We start from the raw sequence: 13514 nt of genomic DNA, 5'->3' as shown, positions 1-13514 counted from the left end.
TGGATGCAATATAGATATTTAAAACAGAGTTTGAAAATGCCATTGCCGGGGACCAGCCCCGGCTGATCCAGGGTATTCGAAGCGGGGACAGCGTCAGCGACCTATTTATTTAAATATTTTATCAAAGATATAAAGAGTAATAGGATGAGGATAGCTCAGTAGGAAAATTCAGTGGAGAAAAGAGGCTGAGTAGCTTGGTTTACGCGGGAGACCAATAAAACTTCAAGACAAGAAGTTTGCACCACTTACGTAGGCCGCAGGTGTCCTTCCGTTCTCCCGAAGGAGAGGAGACACTGAGGCCTCCCCGGTCGGATCTTAGAAGCCCAGGCATAATTAGCAAGCATGGCGGGTTCCGCGCTGCAGATGGAAACTCAGCCAGAATTTGGGAGAGAGAGAGGGACATGGGGAGACCAAGTTTCGGTGAACAAGGCCCGCACTTTATTTTCCAAAGTAGTTTTTATACCTTAAATAGTGCATAGAGGATAATGGGGGAAGGGGTGGAGTCATGCAAGGACAGCAGCTCCTGGTCCTAATTGAAGCCAGGCTTTCAAACTTATCATATGCAAAAGTTCAGGTGAATTACATCATCTTCTGGCCAGGAGGCCTGTTAACATTTTAAGAAACTTATCTTTCTCTAAAGGTGATTATTCCAAAGTCAGGCACCAGCCTCCAAAAAAGCATTGGACAAAGCTGCATTCCTATAGGGCAAAGGTGAGGTGGGCTCAATCAAGAAAAGAATTAACTCAAGGATCCAAGGTTACAAACATTGAGGCTACTACTTACATTTCTATACACCCATTATATCAATCAATACACTGCCAAGGACACAGTAGGTAAGGAGTATGGAGACTTAGCAGCAAACATTGGCCCAATAAGTGAAAAACCCTTCACCAATACAATTTCTAATCAATCTTTTAACTACCCAAAGGAATCTGTGTTTAGACAGTTTAGAACATCTCCTGCCTCTCACAGTTGGGAGGCTCTGAACAATCACATGTGGCCGGAAAAACCTATTCAGGCAGGCTAGAGGATTTCCAAAGGAGTTTGTAGGTTGAAACACTGTCACACCCAGGAATTATTAACTGGAGCTGTAAGCTAACTCTTTTTTCAGAGAGAGGTAGTGGGGGACAGCCCCCCATAAAGTCAGAGGTGTAGGTGAAAGCACAAAGCAGAAAGTAGGCAGACTCTGGTTTTGGGGGTAGATGCTCGAGAATTTCCAGGGAGACTCCTGAGGCTTGATCCCGCCTTTGCATATGCCAAGCCTCCTACCTCGTGACCTTTGCCACGGGCGGAGCTCACTCCCCGCATGCCATTATACATAGAACCAACTGGCTTCTGTCCATGGGATTTTCCAGGCAAGAATTTTGCAGTGGGTTCCCATTCCCTCATCCCGGGGATTATCTCCACCCCGAGACTGAAGCCGCATCTCCAGCATTGGCAGGCAGATTCTTTACCACTGAGCCAGCTGGGAAGCGCAGTGACTCAACTCAGAGGTCCACAGTTTTTCAGAAAATTTTCAGAAATAAAAAGAAAACTAGGAGATGCTGTCCTTTGCATTGCTGAGTCTTACTACTTAAATGCATTATTAGGATACAAAACAGGGGGAGTATATGTGAAATGAAATTTGCATAAAATTGACAGTTTTAAATGTTAGATTCAAGTTATAATTTCATTGTTAATTCCAGAATGCCCAGGCAGTGATTGTGCATCTTTCATGTGATTCATTTACACCGTGACATCTGATGCCCACTGGTTCTGGAGACGTCACTCTGACATCATGAGACTATGAAGTTCATACTTCTCTCTCTCTTTAAACAAGGTTGTGGAAAAAAGGAATAAGGAATGTGTGGAAATGCTCATAGTTAATGGGGAAACTCCCCATCTTCTTGGTTTCTCTTTGCTTCTGAGAATGAACACTCATTGTGTTGATTATAGATAGTGGGTTTTCGGGGTAGGCGAATTGATCACTCAAGCCCAGGTGTGATGTTTCCAGAACACTCCAGGCTCAAATCACAGACACAGTCTTTTTACCACTTATTTGTATTTTTTTAAATATTTACAGCAATCATAATGGAGCTAATGTGTTTTCCACTGTGTTGAAAGATAAAGCTCAACACAAATGATACCGTTTTTCAAGAAAGAAAAGCTTCAGAACCAATAGTCTTTATTTATCTTATACTGCTGTGTATGTTTCCACCCTAAATGTATCTAAAATGTACAAAGAATATCATCCACAAGTAGATGTATATATATTAACCCTTTAAAAATGATCTTGATTTTATTGACATGAATAGCTTTAATATTCTTAGTAAGTATAATCTCATTTTAATGTATCCCTGTGTGCAGAAAAATGTTGAAATTATTTGATGATTTTTTTCTTGTTTTGGTATTCTCCCAAGTTATATAAAGTTCTTTTGAAAAATACACTAATTTATATGTTTGGCTCGGTTGTGTCTTAGTTGTAGCAGGCAGGATCTTGGAGCCATGTGGGAGATTTTGTTGACACTGGAGAACTTTAGTTGTGGGGTGTGGGATCTATTTCTCTAAGCAGGTATTGAACCCATCCCCCTGCCTTGGGAGCTGAGAGTCTTAGTCATGGACTGTCAGGGAATGTTTCACAGTAGGAGTCCTGTGTGCCCTTTCCTATCTCTCTTGAGCCCTCTGTTCCTTTTCAGTTCCTGTCAGGAGGAGAGGACTGACAAGCCACTCCCAGGACTGAGATAATAGAGATGGGATGCTTACAGAGGATTTCCTTCATTAGCTTTTCCATTTGGTGAAAGGGATTATTTAAGACCCTCTTTTGATATGGATCCTGGAGATGGAAATGGCAACCCACTCCAGTATTCTTGCCTGGAGAACCCCATGGACTGAGGAGCAAACTGGGTTACAGACCACAGGGTCCCAAAGAGTGGGACAGGACTGAGTGACTTCACTTTCACTTTGATATGGATAGAAAGTGAAGAGGAACTAAAAAGCCTCTTGATGAAAATCAAAGAGGAGAGTGAAAAAGTTGGCTTAAAACTCAGCATTCAGAAAACTAAGATCATGGCATCTGATCCCCTCACTTCATGGAAAATAGATGGGGAAACATCGGAAACACTGTCAGACTTTATTTTGGGGGATTCCAAAATCACTGCAGATGGTGATTGCAGCCATGAAATTAAAAGACACTTACTCCTTGGAAGGAAAGTTATGACCAACCTCGATGGCATATTAAAAAGCAGAGATATTACTTTGCCAACAAAGGTCCGTCTAGTCAAGGCTATGGTTTTTCCAGTGGTCATGTATGGATGTGAGAGTTGGACTGTGAAGAAAGCTGAGCGCCGAAGAATTGATGCTTTTGAACTGTGGTGTTGGAGAAGACTCTTGAGAGTTCCTTGGACTGCAAGGAGGTCCAACCAGTCCATCCTAAAGGAGATCAGTCCTGGGTGTTCACTGGAAGGACTGATGCTAAAGCTGAAACTCCAATACTTTGGCCACCTCATGCGAAGAGTTGACTCATTGGAAAAGACCCTGATTCTGGGAGGGATTGGGGGCAGGAGGAGAAGGGGATGACAGAGGATCAGATGGCTGGATGGCATCACTCGATGGACATGAGTTTGCGTGAACTGCGGGAGTTGGTGATGGACAGGGAGGCCTGGCGTGCTGTGATTCATGGGGTTGCAAAGAGTTGGACACGACTAGCGACTGAACTGAACTGAACTGAACTGAACTTTGATATGGATTGCCTTTTGGCCTTATGGCCTCTATTGCTCTGTTTCCTTGGTAACTTGTAAAGTCTGGTCTTTTGATCTTTATCTGAAGAAGCTACGTTGTAATACAGTATAAATACTCACACAGAATTCAATAAAGCACCCTTGTACCACCAGACTTGGGTCTCCATGTCCTTCTTTCTTTCTCTCTCTTTCTGGCTGATTCCCTGAAGCGCAGAGGCCTGCTGCATAACCCAGGGAATATTAGCCTCTTTCCTTCTTTTACTTTCTTATCATCAACTCCAGACCACCAGGTTCCGTTCCATTAAAGTACCCCAACGATGGACCACCACAAAAGTCCCTCTAAAACTTCTACAAACTTTCATTAGTGTTGTCTCTGTGTATTTGTGTTTTATTAGTTCAATTCTAGGTCACACAAACTGAAGCAAAATTCAAGCTCTGCCATTTAATGAATGTTTGACAAAATATTTGCAAAAAGGTAGAACTGCAATGGTGTTGATTTTATATTATTTATGTGGTGCATTTAACAGTAAAAAATTGTTAGAAAGACATAGAATATATACTAAATAAATCAAAGGGTTGTAGCTGCCCTGGGTACTATTCTATCAGACCTCTCAAATTTGCAAAACACTTACAATTCAATGTTTAAGTATGAATCTTTACTATTCTATTTCTTTGCAGCTCATGTAGCTTAAAATGGCTATTTAAGGAGCAGTTTTCTTCACATTACTAGTTACAATAAGCTTGTTTAAAATGTGGAGCATTGGCAGCTGCAGGGCCCGAGGCCACAACCCTGTCAGGCTGAGGAAGCACAGGAGCAGCCATCCTCCGGGACCAGAGGCCACAGCAGGAGCCCTCAGCATCCCCGCCAGACTCCACACCTGCCCCTACTGCCCGGAAAGATGCTTCTTGCGACGTTTAAGCTGTGTGCCGGAAGCTCCTACAGACACGTGCGCAGCATGAAGGGGCTGCAGCAGCAGGCTGTGCTGGCCATCGGCCAGGAGCTGAACCGGAGGGCCCTAGGGGGCCCGGCCCCAGCTGCGTGGATTAACCAGGTTCGGCGTTGCGGCTCTCTCCTAGGTTCTCAGCTGGAAGACCCTCTCTACAGCGACCAAGAGCTGGCCTATATCCAGCAGGGAGAGGAGGCCATGCAGAGGGCCCTGGGCATCCTCAAAGACCAGGAGGGCTGGAAGAAGGAGAGCCGGCAGGCCAATGGGGACGAGGTGCTGAGTAAAGTGATCCCTGACATGGGCAAGGTGTTCCGGTTGGAGGTGGTGGTGCACCAGCCCATGGAGAGGCTTTATGAAGAGCTTGTGGAGCGCATGGAGGCCATGGGTGAGTGGAATCCCAATGTCAAGGAGATCAAGGTCCTGCAGAAGATTGGAAAAGACACGGTCATCACTCACGAGTTGGCTGCAGAGGCGGCAGGAAACCTCGTGGGGCCCCGAGACTTTGTGAGCGTACGCTGTACCAAGCGCCGGGGCTCCATGTGTGTGCTGGCTGGCATGGCCACACTCTATGAGGAGATGCCCCAGCAGAAGGGTGTCATCAGAGCTGAGCACGGCCCCACCTGCATGGTGCTCCGCCCCTTGGCTGGAAGTCCCTCAAGGACCAAACTCACCTGGCTGCTCAGCATTGACCTCAAGGGATGGCTGCCAAAGACCATCATCAACCAGGTCCTCTCGCAGACCCAGGTGGATTTTGCCAATCACCTGCGCAAGCGCCTGGAGTCCTGCCCTGCTCTTGAAGCCAGGTGTTGAAGGCCAACTTGCGGCTCCACCAGCTCCCGGCTGAATGGGTTTGAGGGCTCACGAGGAGGCCCCTGCTAGAAGCCTCCAAGTCTGTTAAAGATCTCATCTGAGGACAGTGGGACAAGGTGGTGGCACGTTTTCAATAAGATACTACAGCTCAGCTACTACAGCAGCATTTTAGTACCAAGAGAATGCGGACAAGGCTCTTCTAACTTCATTCACTGATGAGCTGTAAAATGAAGCATAAGGGTCTCAAAACATTTGTGAAACTTTTTTTTCCTGGGTCCTGACAGCGTCTACCTGAAAATATCTTGATAATGCTACCAGTTAAGGAATGCAGGGTGCAGAGGGTGCAGAACCCAAGGATCAGGTTGTCAAGCTTGAGGAGGTCAAGAGGTCTGCAGGCAATGTGTGCAGACCGAGGTCTTGCACAGGGCCTCCCACAACCCTCTGCTCCTCTACCAAGTGGGTGGACAGCTGCACCAAAGAGTAAGCAACTCCCACAGCAGACGGCTTCTAGAACTCTAGTTCAAGTGACCTTACGGAAAAAATACAGAACTGTTATACTGATTCCCGTACTTCTTCCATGACAGGAGTCAGAATAAAGAATTGTAACTAACATAAAAACTTTCAGTTAGTCTGTACCCGATTTAAAATTCTACTCTTTAAAAATCCATGCTAGTAAATGGCAAGCTCATACTAAAGGAGCCGTGGATAAAGATTTTAATTAAACTAAATCTCTTACTTCATTCAAAGGAAAAACTCCAGGGGACTTAAGAATTTCAATTATGTAGGATCTGTTACTGGAATCTTTCATAAAAATTTAATTTGGAAAATACGCACAAGACTAAATCAATTCTTACAAGAACTCTATAGCTGGTAGCTGATTAATGGGCATTGGAAGATGAAGATTTTGACTGAAGATTTTTATTTACCTAAAAGGATAGAATCAAAAGCGAGGGACTGAATGGTATTACTGAGAAAATCAAAAAGCAAATTTTACTACTTTCCCATTAGTTGCTTTAGATCTGAAATAGGAACTGAATCTTTAGTCTGGAGTCTATCCTGTCCTCTTAGCTTGACTCGGGGCTGCAATTTCTCTGCTTTAACAGGTCAATGTCTTACTATCTTGGAGGAGATGGCTGGAAGAAGGTGTGATAGCATGAGAGCAAAATCCCTTTCCAAGGTCTGAGAATTGGTGCTCTAAACATCTAAGTTGAGATGGGGTTATCTGGCTAAAATACATATGCAGGATGAAAACCCAACCATTATCACTTGAAGTGTTTCCATTCCAGTGCTAACAGCATTGATGATTTACACCATGTGGAATGTCAGGCTAGCTAATTTATTAAACAAATTAGCAGTAGCAGAAATGCTGGTATTTATTGAGGCATTGAGACTGTACAACTACACAGGTATATATTAATGTTTATTGTTTCTTATTAGTCTATTTTTGGCATAGATGAAATTGTTTTTCCAGCCTGGAAGCTTCAGAGTGAGAAGGAGTAACTGTGGAAGTATTTCAAGAACAGAATTCTCCACTCCCAGCTAAGAGAAAGGGTTGCTTGTTGAAAGGTGTGTACAGCAACACATGCTCTGGTTTTGAGAACAGGCTGACAGTGAGAAATGGGCTTTCAACACACACCATGTTTGCCTTTTCCAAACTATGCTACTGTGTCTTTGAGGAGCCTGGGGAGATCTCACTTGTTTTTCATTGGAATAAAATGAGTTGTCAGTGGAAAGAAAAAAAAAAAATGTGGAGCATTGGCCCCACTCCAAAACTCTTGAATCAGAGTATGCTTTTTTTTAATGTCTCCTGTTTTCTTGATAGACAATTTATCCTGTTTCACAGGCTTATGACACTCAAAAATTAATATGCCAATGTTGATCCGATCATTTTATAATTTCTCTTCCAGATCACAATAGTTTGTGTAATGCTTTGTGGATCATATCTCATCCTCTTTTCTTGGGGTCGAAATGTGGTGGAAAATATTACTGTGTAAAACTGTTATTATTCTGTACCATCAGCCACACCACTAATCACAACCAGGTCTCTGAACTTGCTGTTTTCATCTTGGGTCACATGAGGAAGTCTTCCCATGGCCACACGGCATCTTTCCTTTGTATTTCAGGGACAGCTGACATTCTGGGATGTGGCCATAGATTTTGCTCAAGAGGAGTGGGAATGCTGGACCTCGGTCAGCAGGAATTGTACAGGGACGTGATGGTAGAGAAATATAGGAACCTGGCCTGCTTGGGTAAGGATGACTTCCTTCCAGAATCGCTTATCTACCATCAGGGTTTTGCTTCTTTTGTTCTAGACGGCCTCCTGAAATCTTTTTCTTCTTCCAATAATTTCAGGTCCTTGCTTTCTAGGGGGAAATGGGTATTTGTGATATTTGAAAGACAATTTTCACGAGTCATTATTATTCTAAACTACTGCTTCCTTGATGTAATCTGTTGCCTTCATTCTTTTTGTTTGTTTGTTACTTTTTAATTGAAGGATAATTGCTTTACAGAATTTTGCTGTTTTTCTGTCAAACCTCAACATGAAACAGCCATAGGTATACATGTATCCCCTCCCTTTTGAATATCCCTCGCATCTCCCTCCCCATCCCACTCCCTGTGCTGTTTGAGTTTCCTGACACGCACAGCAAATTCCCTTTGGATATCTATTTTTACATGTGGTAATGTAAGTTTCCATGTTACTCTCTCCATACATCTCACCCTCTCCTCCCCTCTCCCCATTTCCATAAGTCTATTATCTATGTCCGTTTCTCCAATGCTGTCCTGCAAATAAATTCTTCAGTACTATTTTTCTAAATTCCATATATATGTGTTAGTATATGATATTTCTATTTCTCTTTCTGGCTTACTTCACTCTGTGTAGTAGGCTTGAGGTTCATCCACCTCGTTAGAACTGACTCAAATACGTTCCCCTTTATGGCTGAGTAATATTCCATTGTGTACTATGTACCACTGCTTCTTCTGCCTTCATTCTTGTTGTTTGTTATTCAGTGGCTAAGTTGTATGGAACTCTTGGATCCCATGGAATGCAGCAAGCCAGGCTTCTCTATCCTTTGTCAACGCCTGGAGTTTCCTCAAATTCATCTCCACTGAGTCAACAAAGCTGTTCAACCATCTCACCCTCTGTCACTCCCTTCTCCTTTTGCTTTCAATCTTTCTGAGCATCAGAATCTTGCCAATGAGTTGGTTCAGCACACACAGAGACCAAAGTATTGCGGCTTCAGCCTCAGCGTCAGTCCTTCCTATGAATATTCAGGATTGATTTCCTTATGGTTGACTTGTTTCAGCTTCTTGAGTCCAAAAGACTCTTAAGAGCCTTCTCCCACACCACAATTTGAGCTATCAGTTCTTCGGCCTCAGCCTTCTTTATTGTCCAAATATCACATCCGTATGTGACTACTAGAAAAACCATAGCTTTGACCATTTTGACGTTTATGTGCAAAGTGATGTCCTGCTTTTGAATATGCTGTCTAGATTGGTCATAGCTTTTCTTCCAAGGAGCAACTGTCTTTGAATTTCAGGGCTGAAATCACCATCCGCAGTGATTTTGGAGCCCTCTGTCACTATTTCTGTGTTCGCATATATTTGAATTAAGTGACAGGACTAAATGCCATGATCTTAGTTTTCTGAATGTTGAGTTTTCTGCCAGCTTCTTTCACTCTCCGTTTCATCCCCATTAAGAGCCTCTTTAGCTCCTTTCCGCTTTCTGCCACTAGAGTGGTATCATGTGCCTATCTGAGATCATTGATATTTCTCCTGGCAATCCTAATTCCAGGTTCTACTTCATCCAGCATGGCTTTGGCTGGATAAAGTACTTTGCATATAATTTAAATAACAGTGTGACAATATACAGCTCTGAGGTCCTCCTTCCCTATTTGAAACCAGTCCATTGTTCCGTGTTGGTTCTAACTGTTGCTTCATGACCTGCATACCCTTCATTCTGGACTAGTGGTGATTCTATAAATTCTCTGGCGTCAAATAGCGCCAACCTCCTCTTAAAATCAGATTTCCTCTACCTGCTTTAACCTCAGTAGAGCTTGAGTACAATTTCAGAATCTGGCTTTTATGCATTTGTATTTTAAAGGTGCTTTCAATAAAGTCTTTGGGGAAATCCTTTTTTTTTTTTTTGGCTATTTTAACCTTCTACCTTGACTTCTCTTCTTACCTTAACACATACTGGATCGGAAACAGATGAATCACCACCAAAACACATATTCCTTTTTCTGATGAACATGTCTTGTGTTCTCTCAGCTGGATCTGGTCATCTTTCAGGATGAAGTGAAGGATGCTTGGACTGTAAATCAAATGGAGAAAACAGCAATACACCCAGGTACATGTCAGTGGACGGAGCAGATGACTCAGATGAAAGCGATGAAGGATGCAATACTTTGTCATGTGGTTTGGGAAGATCTACTTCAACGGAAATGATTTTGGATTAGCCTTGGTTTATTTCTGTCCCTGTCATAGAGGGTCATCTCTTGACCCCTTCTTGATTCTTTTTATCATTTATGTATTTCTCTCCAGTGATTAATTTTCACATTCGCAGTGAGGACAAGAATTCTTGTCTTGGCCTGAGACAAATGGCATGACCTGATGGCTCCTCAATTGAGCCACTGAGGAGGTTTCAGGAAAAACTCTGTGGATTTCTGAGTAACTATATTAAGCCCTTTTAAATCTTAATGTGTGGGTGGAGTCGTGAACAAACTGCCAAACTTCTGGGAATACTGGGGACAGATATTATTTGTTTCTACCCTATAATTTCCAATCCTTGGAAACTACATGTATGATTTAATAAATTTCATCCTCAAATTATTTCTTCACTGCTTAGGACACCTCCCTTAAATGGGCAAATGCAAACCTGAATTTTACTTCAAAATTAGTTTTTTAGATGAACTAACATTAAATATGTTAAGTGTATTTACCCTAGTTCCTCAATGATAAAATACTCTCAAGAGTCTTCTCCAGCACACAATTTGAAAGCCTCAATTATTCAGTGCCCTGCCTTCTCTATGGTCCAAATCTCAAACGACTTGGAAAGACCATAGTTTAGACTAGATGGACTTTTGTTAGCAATTGATGTCTTTGCTTTTTACTACACTAAGTTTGTCATAGCCTTCAAGAGGCAAGCATCTTTTGATTTCATGGCTGCCGTCACCGTTCACAGTGATGTTAAAGCCCAGGAAGAGAAAATCTGTCACTGTTTCCACTTTTCCCCGCTATTTCCTATGAAGTGATAGGACTGGATGTCATCATCATAGTTTTTTTAATGATGAGTTTTCAGCCAGCTTTTTCATTCACCTCATTCACCCTCATCAAGAGGCTCTTTCGTTCCTCTTCACTTTCTGCCAGTAATGTAAAATCATCTGCGTATCTGAGGTTGTTGCTGTTCATCCAGGCCAGCTTGACTCTAACACTAAAGAAGCCTTTTCTAAAAGCAGATCTCTGAGCCTGGGTGAAACAAAGGCAGCTATTCAGAAGCCACCAGCTGTTTCCTACTTGGTAACTGCTGAGGAGCTGGGGCTGGTTGAGGCGTGGGGATGGGGGGGTGGGCGGTGGTGTGAGAGGCTGCCATCCGCCATTTTTGTTCAGACTTTGTTTCTTGAATATACTGATTCATAGAGGGTGTGACTTAGTGATCAGTGAGCTCCCTCATCCATTCAGCAGTCAGGGTATGATGGGCTTGTGTCTCTATGTTTATTGTTGTTCACTCACTCACTCTTGTCCAACTTTTGAGACCCATGGACTGTAACACGCCAGGTTTCCCATTCCTTCACCATCTGGAGTTTGCTCAAAATCATCTCCATTGAGATGGCGATGCCATTTAAACCTCTGGTCTTCTGTCGTCCCCTTGGAATTGGGATGTGAACAATCAAGGAAGAAGGATTGTCCCCAGATAGCTAGATGCATATGAAATAAATGATTTCAATAAGCCCAGATGCTTCCATTTTCCCATACATAGTGAAAGTGAAAGTGAGCTCAGTCGTGTCCGACTGTTTGCGACCCCGTGGACTGCAGCCCACTAGGCTCCTCTGTCCGTGGGATTCTCCAGGCAAGAATACTGGAGTGGGTTGACATTTCCTTCTCCAGGGGATCTTCCTGACCCAGGAATTGAACCCGGGTCTCCTGCATTGCAGGCAGGTGATTTACCAAGTGAGCTATGAGGGAAGCCCCATACATAGACAATCACTAAATCTCTTCATGTGAGAGATGTTTTTCCCTTGCATTAATTGTCACTTTTAATATTCAGATTACCTGCCCCTTGCTGCAAAATTGTATATAGTGTGGCTCCTGTCTTGCCTCCTCAGCTGTCTTGCAGTCACCTGACACTGTGTCTCCTGGGCTCACATTTCCACAAAATAAAACCTAACTCTCAACGTTCAGGCCACGTGTATCTTTTTTTTTTTTTAGCCTTTGTTATGTCACTTAGTACTTAACACAGATCATTATTTCCTTTTTTGGTCATCAGGTATGCATTTAAGGCATCATTTTCCCAGACATTTCTCCATTCCCTTGTGCACCTTTGGACTTCCAAGGTGGCAGTAGGACTAAAGAGTCTAAGTGACAATGCAGGAGGCCTAACAGACCTGGGCGTCATCCCTGGGTCAGGAATATCCCCTGGAGGAGGAAATGACACTCCACTCCAGTATTCTTGCCTGCAAAATCCCATGGAGAGAGGAGCTGGTGGGCTAGAGTCCAAAGGGTCGGAAAGACTCAGACATCACTGAGCGTCTAGGCACACACATTTTTAACCCAATGTTCACTGCTGTCCCTGCTTTATTTCCAAAGAAAGCTGTGAAGGTCAAGAGAAACAAATCAAAATTTTACATGATCTCCTGCTCCTTCTGCCTCTGTAACTCAGCTTGCTCCTTGCAAAGTCTATATCACATAGGTCTCAAAAAGTGGGGACTCACAATACTTGGAACTGGAGCTTATCTCACTCACCCTTGTCCTGCTCTTTGGAATCGCCCTAGCCCCTGCAAACCTGCAAACCTGCTTAATCATGCCTGTCCATGTATGAAAACTCTGTAACCCCTTTGTTCAGGGCTCAGAGCTTGGAGTGTTAACTCCTCTGGGCCCACCGGTGTAATGAACCTGAGTTCTCCAACTCTCTGAGTGTGGTGCTTAGTTTCTCAAGTACTGGTTTCTGCAACATTTCTGGAGACCCCAGCGAGATTCCAACTACATTGGCCCCTTGAGCCGCCGGACTGGTGGCTCAGCCAGGTCAGAGCAGAGGACCCTGAGACAAACAAGGAGGCGTGATACCTGATGGTATTCTCTGTGCTCTTTTGGAACGGTGCTCTAACTCTCTGGATGGCTGAGCCCTGACCAGACTCATTGAAGGGACAGACCAACTCACCAGGAATAGCCACAGGATCAGGTAAAGGCCTGGGGCCAGTCCCAAGTCAGGAGGTCTTAATCCAATGTGTAGAAGAGGAGACTGATCACCTCCTTGGAGCTCCCAGGAAGGGAGCATCAGATAGGGAGACCTGGGGACTCAGGAGAGGGGGGTATTGTGACAACCTCTGAGTGATTGTGTATGCATGATTGCTGATTGAATGCAGTGAAAGTGAGCTTCACAGTCCACGGCCTTCGGAGACTGAGGGGGCCCAAAACCTGGGGTCTGTGATGACCTCACGAGGCTGGAAGGATGTGCCAGCCTCTTGGGGATTTGATCCCTCCCTGTGAGGCTGGTCCAGTTTGGGAGTTTGTACCGACCTGCCAATATTAAGAGGAATCTTAAATCTCCCTCAAGAGAGTGGCCAGGTGGAGGAAAAATGAATGTGAATGAGACTCTTGACCAGCGCTCCAGCATTAGGGCTGCCAGATGAGACAAGGGACTTTACCCTCTCTGTACATGAAAAAATCACACTGCACTGGGGGTCCTCACACAAACAGTTGGGCCATGTCAGTGCCCAGTCGCATTCCTGTACAAACCACTGGATCCAGTGGTCATGGGACGGCCACCATGCCTCCGAGCATTATCTGCCACTGTGATTCTGGCCAGAGAAGCAGATAAGCTTAC

General features: G+C 43.9%; 2 protein-coding genes across 2 annotated transcripts in view; both read left to right on the top strand.

Annotated features, from left to right (window-relative positions):
• The window catches only part of LOC147354518 (KRAB domain-containing protein 5-like), a 61366-nt gene that overhangs the window by 14086 nt on the left and 33766 nt on the right, over window positions 1–13514 (top strand). The gene's annotated exons all lie outside the window — the stretch shown is intronic.
• On the top strand, window positions 3563–6091 carry LOC147354522 (steroidogenic acute regulatory protein, mitochondrial). Its single transcript, XM_086354350.1, has one exon. The coding sequence runs from the start codon at window positions 4616–4618 to the stop codon at window positions 5471–5473; it is 858 nt and encodes a 285-aa protein (XP_086210476.1). The 5' UTR covers window positions 3563–4615; the 3' UTR covers window positions 5474–6091.

The sequence above is a fragment of the Bos grunniens genome, chromosome 18 (assembly GCF_055505025.1).
Source record: "Bos grunniens cultivar Pamir isolate PY7600 chromosome 18, Bosgru_T2T1.0, whole genome shotgun sequence".
Lineage (NCBI taxonomy): Eukaryota > Metazoa > Chordata > Mammalia > Artiodactyla > Bovidae > Bos > Bos grunniens.
The sequence above is the reverse complement of the archived record's forward strand: the minus strand, read 5'-3'. Positions and strand labels throughout refer to the sequence as shown.